The following is a 27,729-nucleotide window of genomic DNA, read 5'->3' on the forward strand; positions in this document are numbered from 1 at the left end:
TAAACAAATACAGTTAAATTAAAATATATTATATAATATAATAATCTCTAATAATCCTTATTTATCCATCCATTCAAGAATCCATTGTTAAGTTCATATAATATTTCGGGCAAACATTTAAAAGAAACTAATTGTATTCGAGACCTGGGTGTAATATTTGACAATCAGCTAAGATTTGATAAGCATATCAATTCAATAGAAACAGGTTCTTTTAAACTACTTGGCTTTATCTTAAGACAATCTAAGGATTTCAAAAAGTCATCAACAACCCTACAATTGTACAATTGCTTGGTACGAAGTAAACTTGAATTTTGTTGTCAAGTGTGGTCTCCCGCTTACAAGATCCATATTGAGAGAATAGAACGTGTTCAAAAGAGACTCGTTAAACATTTGGTCTTTCGTTTTAAAGCTTCAAATCAGCTAGAGTTCTACAAAAACAAACTAGTTTTTTTTTAAATAAGACCACTGGAGAATTGAAGATCTATACTAGACATGAAATTGCTTTATAAAGTATTTAATGAAAAAATTAATGTTCCTAGAAGACCTGTCAACCCATATCCGTTCTTTAAAATTGACCGCACTCGAACGAAACTTAGAATACTCTAATATCGCGAATATCACGAGAATATAATTATTGTGTAAAAAACACAGCAACATGGACATTGGTTGTGACGGGCTCTCATCGTTCATGAAAAAATGTGATGTTTCTTTTAGTATAAGCTGTTAATTTGTTTAAAAATTTAATTACTACATTTTGTTTCTGTTTTTGTTTTTGTTCTTCATTAAAATATTTTTATTTTCTGTTTTTATTTTATTTTTGATTTGTATATTTTTTAATTGTGTTTGAGAATCGTGTTTTTTTCTGTAATTCGTTGTGCGTAGTTAGTTTTAAGTTAATGTAAAAAGTGATTTGAATGTGTATTAAATACAACTGTTGGAGATCCAAATAAATAAATAAAAATAGTACTTTTTTAACCGGTTTTATATAAGTTTTATTAGTAAATCGGCCACCTGTTCATAAGCAGTCGCTACCGCCTATAGAAATTAAAAATATTAACCATTCCTTATATCGCTAAAGCGCCACCGACCTTGGGAACTAAGATGTTATGTCCCTTGTGTAATTACTGCCTCACTGAATATCTGATGAGTGGGTGGTACCTAACCCGACTTGCAGAAAGCCCTACCACCAAGTAACACCATAATGTTGTTGCCAGATTACAAAAAAATAACCTTAACATATCCATAAAAACAGAACAAGGTTCGTAGCTTATTCCACCACGCTGCTCAAATGCGGCTTAGGGGATACAGTAAATATATATACATATTTTTTTTATTTATCATGATAATGGTTTATTTTTCTAATACTTAACTTGTATTTCTTAACGTTCACCTTCGTACTATATACAAAATAATATATTTCTTACTAATTTCCAATTTTAAAAACATAGAGGATATTCGAGCTCATATGAAAGTACTTGTTTGTTACGCGTTCACGACTAGTCTACCGACTATGATCATACACGATGGGGTAAATCACTGAAGGTATGTAATAACCAATGCAACCCCCCCCCCTTCAAACATGACTGAGGCGTCGGGCGAAAACTAGTTCTATATAAATGTCAGACTCTCTAATTTGTTTACGACGTGTAATCATTTTTGCTATGAGCATTAAGCTGTCACCACCACGCTGTACGTCCCACGGTATAATAGCGGTCACCGTTTATTTTGATTTATTGATAAAAAATCTATTAAACTCGAATAATGGAGAAGTAAATTTATTGTACGATATTCAATCGTTCTCTCTAACCAGCACTTAACTGTTTGTGTTTTAGAAAAAAAAAAAGATGCGTTAAAGATGTTTTATTTTAAAACGTTATATATTGTAACGTTTCAAATTCGACCTTGAGGTTTTGCTTACAGCAAAGAAATCTATTTTAATTGATTCAAGTGATTTTATATTAAAAATTGGCTTTTAACCTGTATACTAGTGTCCACCAACGGTGAAGGTGTTTGAGAAGGGACATGTGTTAGGTACTATGTATTTTTCTCTATCCCTGAGAACGTGCAAAATTTCATGTCGAGCGGATGATTAGTTACTCGAAAGCGTAACAAATAAACAAAATCGCTTATAAGTTTTAATACTGGCTAGTTAGAGTGAATCGAATATGTTTCATTTAAGAATTCCAAATTCAAATTAATTTTATAATATATCTGTGATATTTCTCTTAAGAAATCGGTTGCTTATTTGTTTGTGACTATGAAAATATATAAAAATATATAAAACGAAATTTTTGCGCAAACATATATTCAATCTCTATCCTTACATAGGGCCTAATAAGAATTTCTTACACAATTTTTATTGCCTCGACTTAGCGATCCAATTTGAATCCATGACCTCAGCAGCCTCATATTTACTAGACTAACGAGGCAATTAATTCGCAGTGATAATTGAAAATAGGCTTGCAAATGGTATATGCCATCTGATTAAAAGTGGTTCCCAGCGTCCAAAGACATTGGCGCTGGAAGAAATATGAACCATCCCTAACATCGCCATATAGTTGAGCGTTCGATTAGTGTGGTTTTACTACCATTATAAAGTAGATAAAAATCATAATGTTTTTGTAAATAAATAATGAGTGTACCAGCAGTCGCGTGTAGAGGTTGTGTACTACAGTATATTACTCACAGTTGGAATGTTCGCTGAAAGCAAATACAGCGCTCTTTATAGAATGGATGTCACGAAGATATAAAGATACTAGATATCGATCCAGAAATTTTAGGAAAGAGTATTTATGTTGAGTTAATCCATCACGCTTACAAACATCAAAAGAAACTTAATCCAACAAAGATGATCAAATTACGAATTGATGGTGTAATATATAATGTGTACTAATAATTTACATTAACTAAACTTTCAGAATGCTAGCGTATAGGCGGCTGCAGAGGTCCTGGTTTGACATCCCGGGTCAGGCTGATACAAGTTTGTGACAATAAGTTCTTAGTATCAACAGCCCAAAGGGAGATATCGGCAGAAGAAAATTCTTAGTTATATAAATAACTAGTTACTGTTCCAGTTTCAATTAGTTGTATTTAATATACAATAAGCGTATATATAAAACGTTTATATTGTAATACATAATATAAAATTGACGGGCCGCTTGGTATGGTTGGTAGATACCTGCCTTTCACGCCGAAGGTTGTGGGTTCGATTCCCACCCAGGACAGACATTTGTGTGCATGAACGTGTCTGTCTGTCCTGAGTCTGAGTGTAATTATCTATGTAAGTATTCACAAAAGAAAAGTAGTATATGTAGTAAATCAGTTGTCTGTTTTCCATGGTACAAGCTCTGCTTAATTTGGGATCAGATGGCCGTGTGTGAATAATGTTCCAGGATATTATTTTAAATTTATTAATTTACGCATTAACGCATGAATTTTTCGACATCTTCAAAAATCATCCATTTCAGCCAATTTACACAAAACCTTTATTAATTATACACGGATACCTTCCTCCGTATGAAATACCGTTCGGTACTTTTTGAGATTATCTCATGCACGTACTTTGTTTTATAATATGTAGTGACATCAGAAGAAATATTGTTACCTTTCATTATTTCATTAAACAACTCGCAAAGCGTTACCTAAAATGCAGAAAAGTGAATGCCCTAAGTAATTACTAGACACCACTTGTCATAACAAAGGATGTCCCCCTGTTTCAGCCACGCAGCTCAATTCGAGCCAGTGCCGCATTTGATATAACTTATATCTGCGTCGTAGAACCGCTCCGTGCCGCCCGTCGCTATCGTTAGATTATGATCGCCTCACACTTGTCAGTTCCCACAAACAAGCCTACAGAATAATACCTGATTATATACGTATAATGTATATAGTATATATCACATAGATATATAAGGGCGACGTAACGTTAAATCTTTTGGAATTGTGATGTTTTTGCAATATAAATGATTGATGACAATACATTTTTAGAAGCTTTTATTTCACTCGCAGTATTTATTAGTCTGTTATATATATGAAATAATTAGTACCAGTCCCTCGTATCTTACGGAAATGAAATTTTATCAGTGGATTCAGTTCCGATTACAATGCATCTTAAGGGTTTTTTTTTTGTTTACACCCCCAGCTTCACTTTAGTGGTAATCAGATGGTGGCAGTTGTGCAAATCCGTCTGAGTAGATACCACCCAATTATCACATATTAGACCGTCAAATAGCGGTACTGTTGTAAGGTAAGAAAGGATGAGTGAGCCGGTGTAATTACAAGCACGCGGGACATAACATCTTAGTTCGCAAGGTTGGTGGCGCATTGATTATGGAGTGGTTAATACTTCTAACAGCGACAATATCTATAGGCATTTATATTTCAGAGGTTTATTCACTGGGACATATCATATCTTTTTTTATATAAATAGAAATTGATATATTGAATAAGCTCACATTTCCGTCTCTCGGTTGTCGTTGGTTGATTGTAATCTTTATCAGGAATTTCCTCTTTCACCTTCGCCTCCATCTGCGAAAAAATAAACAACAACGTTTTACATCCACAAACAGTTTAATCTTTATAATTTAAAATGCAACATCCTCCATCTGTTTCCTCATTTCAGCTGTTTGAGTCTCATTATCATAGTGGCCATTGTCGAGGACTTTTTAGATAAAAAATTAAACTAAATTTAAACAACACGAACGTACAATATCTAGCATGTTGGCTATTATTGAAATAGTAACATTTTAAAAGTTAGAATAATTAGCAATAATGTAATCACGGTAGGTATTCAAAAATGTAGTAATTAAAATGATTATGTATATATTAACATTATAATAGAAACTGTGTTATTAAGGAAATCAGTAACAGCCTGTGAATGTCCAACTGCTGGGCTAAGGACTCCTCTCCCTTTTTTTAAGTAGAAGGATTTGCAGCTTATTCCACCACGCTGCTCCAATGCAACCCGCATTGGTGGAATACACATATGGAAGAATTTCAGTGATATTAGACGCATGCAGGTTTCCTCACGATGTTTTCCTTCACCGTCAAGCGGGATGAATTATAATCACAAATTAGGCACATGAAATTTCAGTGGTGCTTGCCGGGTTTGAACCGACGATCATAGGTTAAGTTTCACGCGTTCTTACCACTGAGCCATCTCGGCTCATTTACTAACATAAATATTATTTACATTGAAAACGTTAATAAGTATATACAAATAAAAATTAAAAATAGCTACTGGAAGCAATATTAATTTGAAGGGCAAATAGGAATATTGGTAATTGATTAAAAACTAACCAATTACCAATATTCCTAATATTATATATATATATATATATATATATATAATCGATGAAGGAATTGAAGATATCTCGACAATCTTAATGGGGATTCTAATCGGCCATTTAGGTATTCATTAACCCAGGAATGTTATCTTGGAGTAAGCGCCTAAATATTCGTCTTAAAAAGGAGACGAAGACTTAACCCAACTGTATTATACGTATTATATCGAAATATATAATTGTGGAGTTTTGCTAAAGTCATAATATGTGTATTTAAAAAAAGAGCTATTTGACTACGTTTAATTTAATTAGTATATAATAGAATTATTGAGTATAATAACACTATAAGAATTAAAAAAAATAGGCTAAAAATATTATTGTATGACCAGACCGGAACTCTTTTGCTTTGCTGATAATCAAGTAGGAATGTACATATACATATGTGACACACATGTTTATACATATACAAAATTCCACACTGCACGCCAGAATATAATAAATAAATGAAAAAAAATAAAGAATATTGTTATAAAATCTTGAAATATTTTGAGATGAGCAAGATCTCCTGACAGAGGTTTTTCTAAAAGTTTCCATTATTTCGAATGTACACATAAAGGATAAATATTTTATTATTATCATTTTTCAACTAAGTTGTCGTGCGTAATAATAATATTAATGTCCTTCAGACCGATTTCGGCCACGGCGCTCAATCTCAAGAGAGATTAGCCAACTACGCAGGAGATATTATAGTGCACAAGTGTGTGCGCAAACACAGGTGGACTCAATTCCCTAACTCTCATAATTCGATGGGACGGCAATCCAACATGACCGGAAAGAGTTCAGGCGCAGGACCAACGACTTTACGTGCTTTCCGAGGCACGAGAGTGAACACACTTTCAACTTCTAGAATCCGGGCTGCTAATGAGAATTTTCTGACAGAAAAACCCAATAACTTTTTATTGGCTCGAGCTGGGAATTGAACCCAAAACCTCCGCGTCTGCGGCCTTACATCAAGCCACTAGACCAACGAGGCAGTCAGTGTCGTACGTAGGGTGCTATCGAAATACTATCGATTATTTAGATGGGAACAGTGACAAACGTTGAATAAACACGAGAACTAAATGCAAATGTGTATCAACAGTTTCCGCCTCCGCAAAGTCAACATTATTCCTCGGGCAAGAATCGCTTATGTTACAGTATTTTCAGTTCTAAGCGATATTCTCTATTATAACTTTTGGTAAACAATAAATTTTATTTATAGCAATAATAAAATTCCACAGATATTTTCAGCTTTCTAGCCTTTTGCAGTGCTATTCTGTAAGAACTCAGTACATCACTCACCCGTGAAACTGACTTATGGAAATATACAATATTGATGCGTGTATTCTTGAAATACTATTCGCATATCACTTTCTCATTTTCCACGTTAAAGCGAGTAGTTTTTTTGTATAAAGTAATTGCATACCGTAACTGTAACAGCCTGTGAATGTCCCACTGCTGGGCTAAAGGCCTCCTCTCCTCTTTTTGATGAGAAGGTTTGGAGCTTATTCCACCACGCTGCTCCAATGCGGGTTGGTAGAATTCACATGTGGCAGAATTTCAGTGAAATTAGACACATGCAGGTTTCCTCACGATGTTTTCCTTCACCGTAAAGCACGAGATGAATTATAATCACAAATTAAGCACATGAAAATTCAGTGGTGCTTGCCCGGGTTTGAACCCACGATCATCGGTTAAGAATCACGCGTTCTTACCACTGGGCCATCTCGGCTTTTTTGCATTGCATAACTACTAATTAAATTAGATCACTATTCTTATACTAAACAAATGTGATTCAGGCTCATGCTTTAGCATTTCAGGTACCGCTCTCGGCTTGGGACTGTCACTCACGCCTTTTTATAATTATTCGACGCGTTGGGGTCTAAAGTTACATGTATTCAGTGAAAAACGGACTAAATTATGATAATAAAAAAACATTCGTGTGACAAACAAACAGGCTAAATAGTAATAGGATTAAAAAAAGAAAATTTTGGGCGGATGAAATCACACGATTCCAGAGCAATATTTTTTCTAAATTCATATCACATGTTCCGTTTATAGAAACGTTCTAAAATTACATATTATATCAACACTCGCACTTGACCGAGTTGGGCGGCTGGGTTCCGTCACAATTGCGCTGGTAATGGAGATATGAACCATCTGTCTTGGCGTCACTCCATAGAACAAATTGATGCAGAAACGATAATAACGTAAAACTACTGTTACTGTTCGCAATATGGTTTCTACAACTTCGTATTTTCTAATATATTATTCTATGTTTCTACATGGACCTCATTGAGAATTATTCTAAGTGCATAAGTTGAATTATATTACATTATAAGTTCAAATTTTAACACTTCAAATTAACAAAAACGAAAACGAAAAAAGCCACAATAAGTGATATAAAAATGGTGCTGATGATGGTGACCTCCTGACCGATTTCGGCCACAGCGGACAATCCACTATGAGAGACATTATTATAGCTCTCAAATATTTGCGCACAGCTGCATTCTATATTTCCTTACTCTCATAATTCTATAGGATGGCAATCCAAAACGATTGAAAAGATTTCAGGCATAGAACGAATTCGTACTTTCCGAGGCACGGAGTGTACACACTAAATATCACTTAATATTTTTTTATTAGCCCGACCTGGGGGATTCGAATCTAGGATTTAGGGATATGTGGCCTTAAATCTAGCCACTACAAGAATGGGGCAGGCAAATTATTACACTATCAAACCCGCAGCAGACTCGTACCATAATGGAAACGCTTGGAGTAACTATGTAAAGCACATAGGCAATCAAATGTAATCAAGAATATTATAATAATAATAATAATATCCTGGGACATTTTTCACACACGGCCATCTGATCCCAAATTAAGCTTGGACAAAGCTTGTGCTATGGAAACCAGACAACTGATATACTACATATACTACTTTTTTTTGTAAATACATACTTATATAGATAACTACACCCAGACTCAGGACAAACATACATGTTCATGCACACAAATGTCTGTCCTGGGTGGGTATCGAACCCACAACCTTCGGCGTGAAAGGCGAGTGTTCTACCAACCACGCCAACCGGCTCGTCAATTATGATTCTTGAAGTAGTCATAAAAGTACTATTAAATTGTCATTTTATAATATTGGATTGAATATAAAGTTACTATCGATTCAGAATGTATGTACCACCTAGAAGAACCGGCAAGAAACTCTAGTTCATATTTTCAACCAATTTAAATAGTTATGTTAATTAAATACAGTTAAATTAATTAATTATTCATCTTTAATGCTTTCAATACATAGTGAGCAATGAAAAATATAGCAATTCAATTAAAAAAGTAAAGTTTGTAGAGTAACAGCCTGTGAATATCCCACTGCTGGGTTAAGGCCTCCTCTTCCTTTTTAAGGAGAAGGTATGTGGCTTATTCCACCACGCTTTTCCAATGCGGGTTGGTGGAAGTTTGTAGAGATTAATTGAAATAGTGTAAAAAAAACCACGAAATTTATGAATTTGATTAGCAACGATGACATTACCATTTCGCGCAACAATAACTAATCAAAGTATCTGTCAGTATTAAGAACTGTCAAATATTAACCGACCTGAAGTTCTCTGCATACCACTTCACACTACACGTTCAAGATTGCTAGCACTACAAAAATGTTATAATTGGAGCAATTTTTTTAATATTTATTTATAACGATTACATTAAGTATCGAAGTTGTTTTCAAACGAAATAACATTGATTTGTATTAAATACCTTTGCATTAGGATGCTGAGTAAATTGTATAAAAAGTCTGCTAAATGTTTTCATTCACCGGAAAACGAGCGATGAGCTAATCGGTTCCTGAATGAAGATTTCATTTAAATACGTTATATATAAAGCTTGTGAATGGCATGTCTGTTGTATTTCCTTTTAAATTATTATAAATATTTAACGTATCTGTGGCGATGTCTTGGTGCCCGTCTGGGTAGTTACCACCCAATAACATATTCTACCGACAAACAGCAATGTTTAGTATTGTTGTGATCCGGCTTGAAGATTGAATGCCAGTGTAACTACAGACACATGGGCCATGGGCCTGGGCTAAGGCCTCTCGGAGGCTTGGAGCTTATTCCATCACGCTGCTCCAATGCGGGTTGGTGGAATACACATGTGGCAGAATTTCGATGAAATTAGACTCATGCAGGTTTCTTCACGATGTTTTCCTTCACCGAAAAGCACGAGATTTATAAACAGAAATTAAGCACATGAAAATTCAGCGGTGCTTGCCCGGGTTTGAACCCACGTTCATCGGTTAAGATTCACGCGTTCCTACCACTGGGCCATCTCGACTTACAGCGCCAATATCTATGAATAATGGTGATCATTTACAATCATGTAGCCAATTAGCCCGTCCGCTTATCTATTTTAAACAAAGTTATTTAACAATTGAATATTTCTTTTTAAATTTTGTAATACACATTCTTATCGCAGTGAAATTTTATCCCACAACAGCTGACCGCTGTTAAATAAACCGCGTTTAAACTGCCTGTTTTCATTTGTGTGCAAAAGGTTGTTTTACAATCAGTGAGTTTATAGAAAATAGCACTTTCAAATAAAAGCATCGCCTTCTAGCTATTTTCTTATCATATTAAATAAGACAAAGTAAACCCGCTGAATTTCTTTCACCGATACTTCTCAATTCTCGGTATTTTATTTTACTGAACGATGGCAATTTTTACTTTGACATTCAATAAATGTGATTTTTCTATATTGAAGTATTATTTAAGTTTAAAGATATTAATATAAAAAAGACAAGAGATCACAGTGGGTAGAACTCGTCAGTCGTATGTGAACCTAAGGCATGAACCTTTTTTTATAATATAAGTAGGCGAACGAGCATATGGGCGACCTGATGGTAAGTGATCACCAACGCCCATAGACATTGGCATTGTAGGAAATGTTAACCACCGCTCACATCACTAACGCCATCAACCAACCAACATACAATGGATAAACAACTATCACACATCCAACGCATACAGCAGCAGCGTGGTACATTAAGAAAAAACAATCTTTTTAAAAGGAACCAAATCACCTTTTTTTGGAGAGATGTTTCTCAAACACTGGGATATTAATTTGAACAAACGTTGCATACAATATTAACATTGTGTTATGGGTAACTTATATATAAATGAAAAAAAAAGTATATCAGAAAAAGTATGAAAGTACCACCAATAGATGAAGAATTGAAGAGTAATAAATTAGCGTTGTATGGGCCTGTGATGATGAGGGATGAAAAGCATGTTACAAGAAGGGTGATGAGTATGAATGTTGATGGATAGGGGGGGCGGGGGAGGACGAAGAAAGTGTGGATGAGCGTATGAAAGAATATGTGTATGAAACGGGTACTTAGATGAAGAGTGACAGAGAGAAGTGGAAGGAAAATACATGTAGTGCTGACCCCACGTAGTGGGATAAAGGCAGGAAGAAGATATAAAAAAAAAAAACATAATCTATGGACATAACATACTCAGCATGCATAATTATAGACTATTTCCTTACTATTAGATAAACGAGGTAGTACTACAATAATATCGTAATGGTAATGTTTTCATTATCTATAATAGATAAGCTATAATATATAGAAAATATAAATTGAATAACTAGTCGAACGAAAACGTTTTAACTTCAATTATCCGACATCACGTGACACCTGCGCCGCACCTGCTCGACCCTCTAATGAGTGCCCTCTGTGAACTGAGGTTTTCACCCGACTACGGTTAAGATAAATTCATCTTGTGTTTCTATTTGTATTTTATAAATGAGTTTTTATTTAATAATATATATATTTTACAAAGAATATACACACATATATATATATTTTACAAAGAAATTCAAACTGGTCACTGTGCCAATATACCTTAATTTTTATTTAAATGTAATTTTGGCTAGACCTGGATGTGTATCCCAAAAGATAGAACGTTAATTTATTATAGATAGAGATAGTAAGACGGTCAAAATTGTTTTCATATTTTCGCTTTAAAAACCATTCATCACATGGAGCCAGTGTAATTACAGGCACAAGGGACATAAAATCTTAGTTCCCAAGGTTGGTGGCGCATTGGCGATGTAAGCGATGGTTGACATTTCTTACAATGCCAATGTCTAAGTGCGTTGGTGACCACTTACCATCAGGTGTTCCATATGCTCGTCCGCCTTCCTATTCTATATAAAAAAAAACAGATTTTCTTCCACAAAACAGCAGTATTTGGTATTGTTGTATTCCGGTTTGAAGGTTGAGTTAATGTAATTACAGGCGCAAAGGAAACAACATTTTTGTTCCCAAGATTGGTGAGGCATTAGTATGGGTGATGAGAATTTACCATCCCGGTAGCCATTTGCCCATCACCAGCCACGTTACGTTAGTAATATATGTAACAGTAACAGTAACAGCCTGTTAATGTCCCACTGCTGGGCTGAGGCCTCCTTTCCCTTTTGAGGAGAAGGTTTTGGAACTTATTCCACCACGCTGCTCCAATGCGGGTTGGTAGAATACACATGTGGCATAATTTCACTGAAATTAGACACATACAGGTTTCCTCACGATGTTTTCGTTCACCGTCAAGCACGAGATGAATTATAAATACAAATTAATATATTTATTACTAATGTAATGTCGAACGGTACTTACAGGACTGAGTATTTCTGTTTGGTAGAATATGAGATAAGTGAGTGATAACTACCCAGACGGGTTTTACTCAGTAATGACTTACTCTTTTCTACCCATTTTTTTTTCTCTATATTTAGTTTAGGGACCTTTGTCCTACACAGGCACGTCAGTCCCATTGTCCCTTCTATATTTTGTAACATCACTTATTATTTATTGCTATTAGATAAATTTCCAGGAGCATCCTAGCAGATTCTGATAAAAATCTGATCTGATAGAATGCTCTGAACTAATCCAACATCGAACAAGCATACTTTTAAATTATTTAAGAGTTACTTCCTCTGATTCGATGCCTTGACACATTCCACTCTTTTCTACCTATTTAAATAGGTATTTTACTATTAATTACTTGATTATTTATAACATATAACAGATTAATAATACGTAAAATAAAAACGCAAGTGCACGCATATAGTTGATATAAATACGACGCGCCCCCGCGCCACATGGCTCGCACGCGCTCCGTACGTCACAATAAACAGTTGCATTGTGTATAGCAATGTATATATAACAGCAAAACATTTCAGCAGTATTCAACTTCTACATGCCATCTGGTGTAATGGATTTAACTACTATTAAAAACGGTATATTTTCTATACTAATATATAAAGTTTAAGGGTTTGTATGTATGTCTATTTATTGAGAAATTTTATATTTATACTAAAATTATATTATGACTGCCTCATTGGTCTAGTGGCTAGATGTAAGACCGCAAGCCCGGAGGGCCTTGGTTCAATTCCCAGGTCGGTCCGGTCGTGTTGGATTGCCGTCCCATCGGATTATGAGAGCTACGGAACAGAGAGTGCACCTGTGTTTGCGCACACACTTGTAGACTATAAAATCAGCTGCGCAGTTTGGCTAATCCTTTTTTGAGATAGACCGCCGTGGTCAAATCAGTCTGGAGGACATTATAACTACTATTATAAATGCGAAAGTAACTCTGTTACGATTTCACGGCTTAATCTCTGAACCGATTTTGATGGAATTTGTTATGAAGCATGCATGAATTCCAAGAAAAGTCATAGGAAAATTTTTGTACCTAATTCTTGAAAAACGTGGGCGGAATCTACTGTATAAAGGCTACGAGTTCAGGGGCCTAGTAATAGCGTTTAACGCTGGTGAAAACTGTTGAAATGAAAAATGTTATTATAAATATAATTAAAAGATAACCTTATAACAAAACCTCAAGTAGCTGGTGATTTTTTTCGGTTCTCTTTGTTAGAATGAACAGCCCGGTCAGAAGTAGTTTCTTTTTTAAATTATCATTTAAATGATAATTCAAACAATTATTTAAATAAATAATTAATTATTATTGTTTCCAGATCCAATTTTAATCAATTTCTCAAGTATTATACTTTTAATATAACGAGGAGTCAAAAAACATGTTATATAAAATGAATATATATACTAACAAAATATATTTTTTTTCACGATGAGGCAAAATGTCGAAGTATTACTAAACTAGACTAAACTATAAACCACTTTAATAGATCTTGTGAAAGAGAAAAACATACAATCGCATTAAATACAATATTAAATTAATATTCACTAACTTTTTGCATAATATAGGTATTTCTGTTATGTAATACTAAATTTCTGAACTGTTGTCGCGTTATGAAATACAGAACTTGACCAATGTCGTGGGGCATAGCGAGCTTCTGAGTATAAATAAGACGCGCCCCCGCGCCACATGGCTGCACGCGGTGATTACGTCACTCGGTGAGCGGTCAGCTGTTTGATATAGATCCGCCTTATTGCTCTAGTATAACTACAGCTGCAGATCCGGAAGCGCTGGGCGGTCAGGCCAATAGGAGATATTTTCATATCGGCTTCAGAGTTCAAGAGTTACGGCAAGGTAGCTTCCTTGGATTTGAAAGTACATAAAGTCGTTGGTCCTGTCTGATATCGTACCGTTCTTAAATATTTTATTGGACTATGAGGATGAAAGAATAGAGATGTCATATGTGGTTGTGTGCACATATTTATGTACGATTATTTCTTGTATATATGTATAATTATCTACATTATAAGTGCCATTCAGTCTAGAGGATATTATATAATATAATAAATAAGTGATAGTATAGTAAAAGCGTGTGAATGTCCCACTGTTGGGTTAAGGCATCCTCTCCTCTTTTGAGAAGAATGTTTGAAGCTTATTCCATCACGCTGCTCCAATACGGGTTTGTGGAAGACACATGTGGTAGAATTTCAGTGGAATTGGACGCATGCAGATCTCACGATGTTTTCCTTCACCGTCAAGCGCGAGATGAATTATAAACACAAATTTAACACATGACAATTCAGTGGTGCTTGCCCGGGTTCGAATCCACGATCATTGGTTAAGTTTCACGCGTTCTAACCACTAGGCTTTTTATATGATATAGATCTGCCAAACGCTAATACTACCAGGGGAAAGGTCAGACATTCATTCATTCTTATTAAATTGATAGGTGGACCGACAAGAAACCACTTAACGATATGTGTTCACCGCATTTCATAGGTATAAACACGTAAACAAGGGCGGAGACGCTTAGTCTGTGGACATTTTGTAATAATAATAAAAAAAGTTATATATTAATATGTAAAATGTATACATTTCGTTACGTTTAATTAATATATGTACCTATGTTTGTTTGTATATATGGAGTTTCGTTGTAAATCTTCGAGCATCTTATTCTAATTTGGGTTCAATTCGATTTTATTTCCAATTTCCACAGATAAAACTGACCTTTTGGAGTTCATTTTGCCAACAAAGTTACTCAATAGATTCGTTTTTGGTAGAATTGAGTAAATCTAGAATACGAAATCGAATTAATTTTACCTAAAAACAATGTTTTAAATATTACCGATGTTAGAACTTCATGCACCAGCTTTTCAACCCCAAACAGCAATACCTCTACACTAGAAATAATCTATTTAAATAGTTATAAAGATTGACTAAAGCCCAGAAATTGTGGATCAGGATTTCAAAATATGATGGTAGGGTTTTTTTGTAAGCCCACTTCGTTAGGTACCACCCACGTAACCATATTATTAATAATTATACATTTAATATCTTAAGCAAAGCACAAGCTTCAAATCCAATAAAGCACCAATGAATTTTTTTGGTTGTGCTTATACTAATTTATCTTGTGATCGAATGTGAACGTAAAATCAATGTGAGAAAAACTACAGGTTTCATTCAAAAATATAACATAATATAATGACATATGAGGGAGTCTTTATACAATGTACTAGGAAATACAATAAGTACGAATAAAAACTAAGTTTTAGCTTAGACAATGCATATGTATGTATTTGGTTGCCTGGAAGAGATCGCTATGAGCGATAATGTGCTAGTTTTAAATTTAATTTAATTTTGTAAAATGAAGGCAAGAGCCTAATTGAATAAAATATATTTTAATTTGATAAATGGCTTTACTCTTAAATTTATTTATTTTTCTTTTCCAGACCTACAAACATTTCCTGCACTCTATAAGGTTTGTTGGTAGAAAATTCCGCCATTAAGCTCGCCTTTTGTACATGTGTTGAACAATAAAGGGTTAAATAAAATAAATGAGACAACATCTGTGTAATTGCTTAAGCGATTGACTCTCTTTTATGATAGACAATACAACATCTCCCCGGGGTGACCAACTGTCGCCCGCATTATTATAAGGATTCGGTGCCAGATGTCGCTATTGAGTTCCTACTAGGATCAATATTTGCTTAAAATAAAACTTCTATTTCCAATATCGGAGAACGAAATTGGGTAAAGTTTATTTTATAGTACAAACTTTGTATTTTAGTTAAACGATTTTTTATAAGCTAACTTACTATTGTTCTGTAAAAATTCTTTTAAAAAGACAAGTCTTTGATACTATATTGTATCTGTGAACGCAAATGACAGTACATATAATAGATTTATAATGTAAAATTGTTTAAGAGAGTTAAATGGCGCCATGACTTTTGGCTGAATGATTGTGGGCTGAAACTGCAGCAAAAAGTTTATGATTCCAAGTCGCTGCATATTCTCTGTGAAGGAAAACATCGTGAGAAAACTTGGACGTGTTTAATTTCACTGAAATTCTGCCATTGGAGCAGCGTAGTGGAATGAACTCCAAACCCTTTCCTCAAAGGGTACCTCAGTGAGACATGGTGATATTTGTAAAGGAAGCCAGAAGCAAAAGCGCTTCAGAACTGCTTTATCCGCGTATATATGTACTTTTATAATCAAAAACTAAAATTTACACGGAAGAAGCCGCGGGCACAGCAAAATACGCATCAAAATAGCACACCACTGTAAGGCGGCTTTCATCATTACACGTGTGCTGGTTCAGAAAATGAATGTATTCATGAATTATAAATATTACTTATATATACATATACATATATATATATATTATAAAGCAATAAATAATAGTTAATAATTTTGTATGTAAGTAATCTTTAAATGATCGATTAAGTTAATTTGTCAATAAAATATCCCATCAAAAACATAAATGTGACATGAGAGCCAAGTTCAATATTACGATATATGCCTTGGTTTGGTTTATGAACTTTGGAGCACATATGTATCTCGCAAGTGTCAATATATGAGCCAACAATGACATGTTTATGTGAAATAGTTTTTGAGTTATTAGTGGGTCTAAAGTGGCTCCAAATGGTTCGTGTAATATTACACGGTGCTGCTCGCCAGTTCTGTTAGCGTGAGCTTGACTTGACACGCGTACCGCGCGTCTAGATTTGCATCGTTACTAGGATAACATGACAATAGAGGAACGCTCGATTGTGAAATATTGATATTTTGCAGAAACTCGCGTCGTATCACGCACGTATTAACAGGCGACAACTGCAAGCGGTTAGTTCTAACTAAAAGTTAAAATATACTTTATAGAACAAGCACTTTCGAATCGTAATTACAATTTTAATTTTAACATAAAGCCACCACGACTGGCTCGCTATATAGATTCTACCGAGTATACCGGCAAGAAGTTCAGTAGAGACTCATTTTAACAATCAGAAAATTACATATACAATATTATGTCTATATATCCCGTATGAACATCAACGAATACTAACTCCTTACTCTTGTATCATTAATATAATCCTGTACAGTATAAAAAGCCTTGTTCTTTCACCTACACAAAACAGCATTATCATAGAGTAACATAGGCTTTATTATTATTATTTTTTTAATTAGACGTCCCTACGAAAATAGCAATTATGTAACCTACGGTGTCTAAAGTTTTCCAATAAAATATTTACTAGGATAGATAATTATCAACCCGGACGTTTTTTTTATATACTTATATTTTTACCTAATGGTAAGTGGTCACCAACGCCCATAGACATTGGCATTGTAAGAAATGTTAACCATCGCTTACATCAACAATGCGCCACCAAACTTGGGAACTAAGATGTATTGTGCCTGTAACTACACTGGCTCACTTACCCTTCAAACCGGAACACAACAATACCAAGTACTGCTGTTTTGCGGTAGAATATCTGATGAATGGGTGGTACCTACCCAGACGAGCTTGCACAAAGCTCTATCACCAGTAAAGTTCGAGGCGGGCCGCTAAATCTTCAATATATTAACTGCAAGTAGCGTGATAATCGGTTTACTTTTACAATTTCTATCAGAAGAGCTAGTTTAAAGGCCATTATAATCTAAACAACAAATAGCCATCATTCAGGTTGTACACACGATCATGGCGCACAGCTAATAAACAAGCAAATATAATTTAATTAGAGTCGTGTCGCAGGTGCCGCCGCGTGTCCGCGCAGGACTGCAAACATTTACATCAGGATAATTGAGGATTCTCCACGAGTTATGATGTTTGCTATCGTTCTTAGTGTAGCACTTAATTCGCTTTTATTGCATTTTCGAATATTCAACGAGAGCTTTCCTTTTGGACTTTAAAAATTTGATAAAAACTTTGGTAAAAAGCTTTTCTCTGACAAGTTTTCTGAGGCATCATTTCAAATATATACTGATATTATGTGACGTGGCCGAAATGGGTATTTTTTAAATATACATATATTGTATTACTATCTCCATATCATGAGTTATATTTAGTTGATTGGTGTTTTGAAAAACAGTGGTTACATGAAATGTCATCAATCGGCATTGGAGTAGAATAGTGGAGAAGCACCAAATCTTCTCTAAAAAGAGATAAGACCTTAGCCCAGCAGGGGAACATATACAGAATGTTACTTAAACACTGACTCAATTTGTTTAAAGATACAAATTGAAAGACAAGTTTTTTTTGCATGCGTGAAGTTTTTATAATTAAAGCCATACATTTGTTTATGGTTGAAAATATATAAAATATTGTAATATAATCTAAAAATTATGTGTAAATATTATACAAAACGTATTTCTAAAACAAACAAATAAATTAGTTCCACCGCGGGCCACAGATGGCACCACGTGTCCGTACATTGCAAACATTTATATATAGGAATAATTGTGGACTTTACGCTTGAATTATAATGTTTACAATTTGAATTTGTTAATTAAATTGATATAAAAACATTACTTAATACATATCTTTTGTTGATCTTAAAGCAATGATTCGGGCAAGCAACAATTAATTATTTTATTCTTAATTTAATAATCATGCTCGGCGTACATCGTGAGGAGACCTTTGCCTGTAGAGGATTTTTACAGATGCTTAAGTTTTTTTGTGAAATCTATGTTTATATTAAAAGATATATATATATATATATATATATATATATATATATATATATATATATATACAGTAACAGTAAAAACCTTCTCCTCAAAAGGGAGAGGAGGCCTTAGCCCAGCAGTGGGACATTAACAGGCTGTTACTGTACTGTACTGTACAAACAAACAGACGGTCGAAGCCACGGACAGAACTAATATATATATTATAATTAACTCTACCATTTAATAAATTCTAATCTTCTATTCTTTTGTCATTATAAGCAATCTTATATACAAAATTATCAACACTATATATATCATATATGATAATAAACGTTTTATTAGTCGTAGTAGCCGAGCCGAGATGGCCCTGATGATGGAGAGCGAGATGATTAGAACGCGGTTTTCATGTTCTTAATTTGTGTTTATGATTCATCTCGTGCTTGACGGTGAAGGAGAACATCGCGAGGAAACCTGCATGTGTCAAATTGAGGAGGCCTTAGCCCAGCAGTGGGACATTCACAGGCTGTTACTGTAGTCGTAGTATTTGTTAGTATTATCATGCAGTAAATACATTAATTTGATTAATAATTATAAACAGTAATTACATAATTACATAATGTTGTTTTTTTTTTTAAATATTTTAAACAAGTTAACGATATAAGTCCTTTGTAGCGGTGCAGCGCGTAGCGGTGTGCTACGGAAAATACTTTATACATATATTAATACTTATAAATTTGATTTAATAATATTAATATGTTTCAATGTCACTTTCAACAGATCGATTGGATGATGTTGAAAATTAAGAAAGTTCTCTTCCTTAAAAATCAATCTTTTGTTAAATTTATACGTAACGTAAGCTGTTGTCCAGGAAGACAAGCGCTATATACTTACTAACGTTTACTATCAAATGTTTATTAACGTCAACGTTATACTATATAGAAATTATTTTTTTACATCGCCACTTAATGAGTTATAAAGGGGATCATGTAAAAACCTTTTTCGTTAATCATATATGTGTTAAATTACATGGACCTACCAAATTTATTACATAATATATTATAATAGCTACGCGTACCTCCGTACGGGTACAATAAGATTCTACGTGAAACCTTTATAGTGAAGGACAAACATATGACTTTTTTTGTGTCAGGGCCGTCGCTGATGTATGTAGAATACGTAACCAAAAATCATCACAATCTGATAAATAGCTTAAGGACTCATATATAACAAACATATAAAAATCCATATATTCATTAAGAAGAAATTTAAGATTTGATTGATAATAATTTATTACAAAATACAATAAATGAGAAAAACGTGTGATTGAAAGCGACGCCATTTTGTCAATAACGCATAAACAGTAAACCAATAGGGGACGAGTTGGGGTCAAGATAACAATATTTGCATACCCCTGGGAACAGCCAGCTGTGACCGAGTTATCTTAACGCAAAGATCTCTAATAACGCTTTGAAAAACATTTAATTCTAGTTTTTGAATTCTTGAAATAACAATTAAATTAAATACAACACCTAGATACATTATTCACACACACACACACGACCATCTGATCCCAAACTAAGCAGAGCTCGTACTATGTATACCAGACAACTATATCAGTTGTTATATACTACATTTACTACTTTTCTTTTCCAAATACATACTGTAAAAACTAGATCTCAACAAGCAATCCGCAATGCTCGTAAATAGAATTCAAGTCTATCAGTTTTCCGCCATTAGGAGTATCTGTCAATGTTCTTGTTGCCAGATTAAAAATATAGATTATTATTTATTAATATAAAAAATGACAGATACTCTCTCTTTCTATTATCTCCAGTAATATTTAATATTAATTCGTAGCACATCTAATATTATATAATACAATCTGACTTCGTCTTACAATACTTACATATATAGAAAAAAAAACAATTGAATTGTCAATTTATTAAAACAGCACCAAAGCTAACGTATTTCGTTATTCTTCATTTAATTAGACTCATAAAAGCGCTTCATAAGCGTCATGTTAGAGCCACTTGGTGGCAGGCCTTTGTGCACGCTCGTCTGGGTAGTATCACTCATCGCATATTCTACCGCTTAAAAGCAATACTTGGTATTGTTGTGTCATAGAAAGTGCAAGTTTCGACAGTATTACAATATATTTCGTTTAACAACGACATTTACAATTTAGCGAAACCGCGTAATGCATTTAGGGTTACATTGTCGCGCCAGACTTGTGACAAACAAACAGAATCTTTTAGAATGTCTTGCAGCTTTTCATTAAATATATATATTTCTTAGTGATTTCACTCACAGTACTAGCTCAATTCTATCACGCGTAACCGATATTTTTTAAAGCATATATTCGACACAAAACACGCGCCACATATATTGAAAAATGTACGTCCACTCTACGGACATGATAATAGCAACTTATTTACTTGAAATACAAATATATATTTGCCACATGTGTATTCCACCAACCAGCATTGGAGCAGCGTGGTGGAATAAGCTCCAAACCTTCTCCTCAAAAAAGGAGAGGAGGCCTTAGCCCAGCAGTGGGACATTTACAGGCTGTTACTACTAAATATATATTTGTATTTCAAGTAAATAAAAAAATTAATACATTTATATATTTGTTGTGATTAATGGAGAGTTATCGTATTCCATAATAAGAATATAACACAACAATATTCTTGTGTATGTACAAAAATATATTCAGTAAAATCCACAAACATTCAATTTCCGAACTAAACTTGAATTTCCCATCAATATGGCCGCCAGATTTGGGCACCACCTGATACAACCAAGAACCGCTACCACGTTCCGCAAAAGTTGAAACTAACAATTTATTCTCCATCCATTGCGCGGTCTCCAAGAACTTTCTTAATTTCATCCATTATAACCTAGCAATGTATTAGCAAGCAATTTCCCTTAACAGTAGACTAATGAGTAATGTACACAACAAACGCAGTGCAGCGCTCGCAATGTAGAATGTATATCGATCGTTTTGTTGGGCAATTCTTCAAGTCAGCTGCCGTAAAACGGCAATGTACGAGTAACAAAACGGAGGAGCCGCAGTTGGCACAGTTCGCTCGTAGCCGGGCGTCAGGTGTGGACGACGGGCGCGGCGGGTTTGGCAAATTTTAATGAATGTTGACATTGATGTATGGGCCGCTGGAAGATACATTTTTAAGTTATTTTTCGGCTAAAAGTGGCACACGAATTATATAGCTTTAAGAGGATTATGCGAGCTTAGTAAACAATACGACAGAAGTGTCTTTATAAATTTACAAATTCATTACGTTGAATCGTTTACAAATGATCAAAGTAATTATGATAAGCAAAACGCGCTCTGTATAGGAAACAGATTTAAAACTTTCTAGCCTCAAATACACATAATGTTGGATCACTGTATCCATTTTGATGAAATTTAGTAAGAAGCAAGCTTAAGCCTCGAAAAAGGACATATGCTAGTTTTATACCAAACAATACCTTCTTGCTAACACGTAGGTGAAACCGCGGGCGAAATATTTACATAATTTAATTGGTGGAAAGAAGTAACTACCGAGTTCCTTGCCGGTTAATTTTGGTAGAATCTACATTCCGAACCGGCGTTAACTTTAAAATTAGTAAAATTTCGTTTTACAAGTACTATGTAGCCTTCTTGAATAAACTATATTTTGATATTGATCACTTCCCACTGTAATGTACATATATTTAATTGACGTAAAATATTGATATTTAATATTACTTTTAATATTTATTATGTGTAAAAAGTAGCTGCTTGTAAATTTTCCACAGCTGCGCTAAGGCCTCGTCTCCTTTTTGACGAGGTTTGATGCTTAACCGCGCTGCTCCATGCGGGCTAGTGGATACTCGTGGCAGGTTTTCATTCGTCAAAATCTGGTTTCCTCACAATGTTTTACTTCACCGAGCACGAGATGAATTATAAGTACATATTAAGCACATGAAAATTAAGTGGCGCTTGAATTCGGCATCATCGGCTTAGATCTTCTAACCCTTGTATTCTAACCACTGGGGCATTCATAAATATTAGGAAAATAAGATTGGATTTAAGATAGCTCAATTGGCTCCTATCTTTTTGCCATGCCACAGGTTCACAAAATTATCATATAAGGTAGGTAAAGTAAGTAAGTATTATATAAGTATTGTATAAGTCCTTGCAGAATTCTATTTTGTGATAAAAACTCCTTGACGTCTCCATATTTCATCCATTTGACGACATAAACGTTGCGTATAAAAAAGAAAACTCATATTATACATTATAAAAAAGCAGCCGGTAATAATAACAAAATACTTAGTCTCAACTTAACTATCAGAAGTAAAGACTACGCTCAAGCGACTTCCAGCTCGAATAGATCGCGGAGCGCCACCATATGCCACCGACTGCCGTGTTATATGGATTTTCATTTAGGAAATCGTATAATATTATAGCGTTTAGCTGTCGCTAATGTGAATTTTTATGCTTAATTTTTTAAATAATAGTCCTTTGTACGCATTTGTTATTAATATGTCTTAAATTAAACATTTTATATAGCTTACTAGCTATCGGCCTCGTACGGATTGTATAAGTCTACGTGAAAGTTTTATATCGTAAATAATAGATAAGTTGATTGGTTTACACAGCGCCGTTAAAGCTCCCAGTCGGCATGATTTTTTTTATAGAATATTAAGGCGGACGAGCATATGGGCCACCTGATGGTAAATGGTCACCAACGCAAATAGACATTGGCATTGTAAGAAATGTTAACCGTCGCTTACACCACCAATAAGCCACCAACCTAGGGAACTACGATGTTATGTCCCTAGTGCCTTAAATTACACTGGCTCACTCACCCTTAAAACCACCCTTTAAACACCTTTAAACACAACAATACCAAATACTGCTGTTTTGGTGTAGAATATCTTATGAGTGGGTGGTACACATCCAGACGACCTCGCACAAAGCTCTACCACCAGTAAATTTCTGACATCTTCAAAAATCATCGGCATATATCACCCTATTTACACAAAACATGTCATACACCTAAACCTTTCTCAATCACTCTGTTCATTGGTTAAAATCGTACGACAATCCGTTTTGTACTTTTGGGCAGACAGACAAACAGATATATATAACTAGTCACTTTATATTAATATTATGCCTGACATATAATACATCATAATGATACAGTAACTGAAAAGATCGCGAACATATATTATACACAATCTTAGTTGACCGGTCTGAAGTTGGTTTCGAGTTGTTCCTGAAAATATTTAAAATGAACAATTTAATCGACTACTTACGTAATATCACACTCATATCCCCCTTTTTTTCTAAAAACTACTGGAATACTGAGCCAGCCAATTTTTGACTAAATAGGTCATCGTCCGTTTAGTGGACACCACTGCATGGATCACACTGCCGTAAGAAATATCAACCATCCCTTACATCGTCAATATACCAATCTTGGGAACTAAGATATCATCACCCTCAACATCATCAACATGTGCTTGTTACACTAATTCACTCACTCATCAAAACGGAATACGATATAATTAACTATTGCTGTTTGGCGGTAGAATATCTGATGAGGTACCTACGCAGTTGAGCTTGCAGTATGTAAATAAACTATATAGTATTATATATAATATTTGCCAAAATCTTACCGATACTTCAAACACGCCCGAACCGGTAATAACTTTATAATCATCTAATATTATAAATGCAAAAGTAACTTTGTTTCTTTGTTACGCTTTCTCACCTAAACCACTAAATTGTATTCGATGAAATTTGGTATGAAGCAAGCTTAAGCCCAATGGAAGGATAAAGGCATATAAGCATTTTTTTCACCTAACACTTATGGGGGGCTACACATCATGCGGGCGAAGCTGCGGGCGATAACTATTTATATATCACTTAATCTTATATAACGATTCAAAAGAGCTTGCAGAAAGCTACTTGGAAGAATCTATTGATTTTATCTGTTATTCAAGAAGTTGTGACGATAATAATTTCAATTATAACGAGAAATTTATTGAAAATTAAATTATATTACCGAAACTCATACAACATATACTTAAAACATATTAATATTACATTACTCAATGCAATTTCTGTAAACCTTTTCCGAAAAGTACCTTTTCCACCGATAATTGTAATCCTTCAAGGGGTGGGGGCACCATCTGTGCCCGCCATCCCTCGCAGCCTGTCAACCGCAGCCTCCGCTTTATTTATTTGAAGCACCCAAATTGATTCGTTTGATGTGTTCTGTAATTTAGTTTTTCTAGTTTTGCGTCAATTTTTGCGATCTATGATTTGGGTCGGCCATTTTGAATTATTTAATTTATTCAAAGTATTATTGAGTGTACTGCACAGGATTATATAAATTATAGAAGAGCTTGGCGTTAATATCCGTTGATGTTCATACAGGATATAAATATAATTGTATATGAGTATATGATTATTACATAACTACTGAACTTCTTGCCGGTTTTTCCCGGTAGAATCTACATTCCGAACCAGTGGTAACTTTATATTTAAATTATAAAATGGCGATTAAGTAGTGCTTATATTTTGACTAAGCTGTTATTTGGCATTATGAAATGTTGACAACAAACTTATGGTGATATACTATTTTGATGCGTGTATTCTTGAAATGTTATGATTTTTATGGTCAATTTCGCATATCAATTTCTGACATTTTACGACCGTATTTTGCGGTATGTTTCGAGTTTGTTCTTACAGAAGCCCTACAGTGACATAGACGGCGGGACGTGGCCCGCCGAGCGTGACGGCGCTGCGTGCCATCTCCTGTATAACCTAGTACATTACAACTTCTCACGCCGTCCCGCCCGCTAGCTGACCATACCATAAATCGTTATTGGATTACGTTTTTTTCGTTTCTATTAGTCAGCGGATAAATAAATAAACAAACACTTTTTATTTTATTTTTCGAACGAAGTTCTTTTACGCAGCTTATAGTAAAGTGAAATGGCAGAAATTGTATGCCTATTCCAATCTTTCCTAACTATCTCTTTTATTATTTTTATAGTTTATTAATTTTATACCACTTTTAGCATTTTTAAGCATGTATTTCCTGAAATCCAGTTTCGTTATCATCTTCATCTTCAATTTCATTCGATAAAGTATTTGTGCCAATGATAATTAATTATAATTTTGTAGCCAAAGACTACCTTAATATCTCCATTCCACTGCAGCTATTGTATTCAATTTTCTTCAGCCAATGTCATAATAATTGTGACTATAGTTGTGCTACGTAATTTTCTCTTTCCTATGTATTTACTATAAACTAAAAAGATGATGAAAAGATAATATAATAAACTAAATGTCACTTCTAACGCTACTTATACGAGAGTACTACGCATGTGTTAACTGGCGCAAACTGGTTAATTCCGGTTTTGGTCACTGTGTATATTACACTACTACAAACACAAAAACATCTCTAAGCTGATCTATCAGTTCCGCACGCCACAAATATTTCTTTCGTGTGTTTATTCAACTGATTAAAAAGTGTAAAGTTTTTTTTATTAACATAAAAAGCTTACATGTTTTTTGGTATTTATTTAACAAAAAACGTGACTTGCAAATTGAAGTGGTAAATTTTAACAAATTTCTAAACATTAAAAATGATATCTATTAAAGATATTTCTATATCTGTTACAGGTAAGGTACTCCTAGCCCCCTGGGATAGGAGCCGGGGTGACCTCGTTCAATACGGAGACAAGAGAGGCAGAGGATATATGCGTAAAAACGATCCAAGGGCACTTCCGATCCGTGAAGAGTACGGCCAACGTAACAGTTTCAATTGGTAAAAATCCGATATAACCAGGTTCCCCCAGTGCCCCCTTTTAAAGGTTTCTCATAGTTGGTTTTATTCACTCGCCTGATATTCCTAGAATATGTATTAAATATTAGATAACGATCGTCACATTTTTTTCTTATCGAAATCATATACTACTCTATACATATAAAATAATTTGTCCTGACTGACAATCAACGCATAGCCAACTACTAGTCTAGACTGCCGTGAAACTCAGGTATATTATATAAGAAAATTGAAACTTTAAGAGGAGAAAAGGGACCCCTCCCATTTCTCCTCTTAAAAACTGTGTACGAATTTAACTGGTACGAAGTAGGAACGGGCAACTAGTATTTATATAAAACACTAAACAAGATATATTCGTAAATCGATAAATCAACGAGGGATCCTTCGCAATAAGTCGATCCTTCGATCATCAAATCCACACTAAGTAACCCCCCTTTCTCGTCTGACATCCGACCTGTAATCCTTTGCTCAGGCCCAAGTGTCGGGCGCCTGGCGCTGACAGCTCCATTACCCCCCACTAGTGATGCGCTGGTACTATCAATATCGATATTTATGAATTCCACATTTATCAATTTAATAATGCTTTTGTAATATATTTATATTTTTGGTACACATATTTTTAACAACATTAATTTTATACATAATATTAAATAGATAAATATAGAATATTGTTTTATATATTATACAAGGTGCTTAAGTCCTTTTAAACGGTACCAATGACACACCATGGAAACTAAGATGTTACGTCCCTTGTGCCTGTAGTTGCACTGGCTCACTTACTCTTCATGGAAAAACAACAATACTAATATTACTGTTCGGTGGTAGATGTGTTATGAGTGGGTGGTACCTACCCAGCCAGGTTAGGCAAAACCAAAAGTGATCTATAGTGAGTAGGATAACTGGTCTAAGGTCTGGGTAAGGGATATTCCTAACAATAATAAACGTAAGATATCGAACCGGGATTCATATATTATGTTCTTCACATCACTGTTACTTATAATTTCAAATATTTAGAAATGAGATACGGTTTTCTAAATTTTGCAAAGTTTTACCCGACTACGATGTAACGAAGATGGGTTATCAGCTTAACTTAAATGTAATTTAAGACTGCAGGCAGATCCTGAGGTCATCGGCACAAAGACTTTTTCTATCAAAAATTCTCAGTATTCTGCAATTTGG

General features: G+C 34.5%; 1 protein-coding gene across 1 annotated transcript in view; it reads right to left on the reverse strand.

The window, feature by feature from the left end:
* LOC126777060 (protein CBFA2T2) overlaps positions 1-27,729 on the reverse strand; it is an 80,045-nt gene that overhangs the window by 29,864 nt on the left and 22,452 nt on the right. The window contains exon 2 of the mRNA XM_050499920.1: positions 4,455-4,527. Coding sequence (XP_050355877.1) covers positions 4,455-4,527 — 73 coding nt within the window. The remainder of the gene's footprint in view (positions 1-4,454; positions 4,528-27,729) is intronic.

This window comes from Nymphalis io, chromosome 22, assembly GCF_905147045.1.
Source record: "Nymphalis io chromosome 22, ilAglIoxx1.1, whole genome shotgun sequence".
NCBI lineage: Eukaryota > Metazoa > Arthropoda > Insecta > Lepidoptera > Nymphalidae > Nymphalis > Nymphalis io.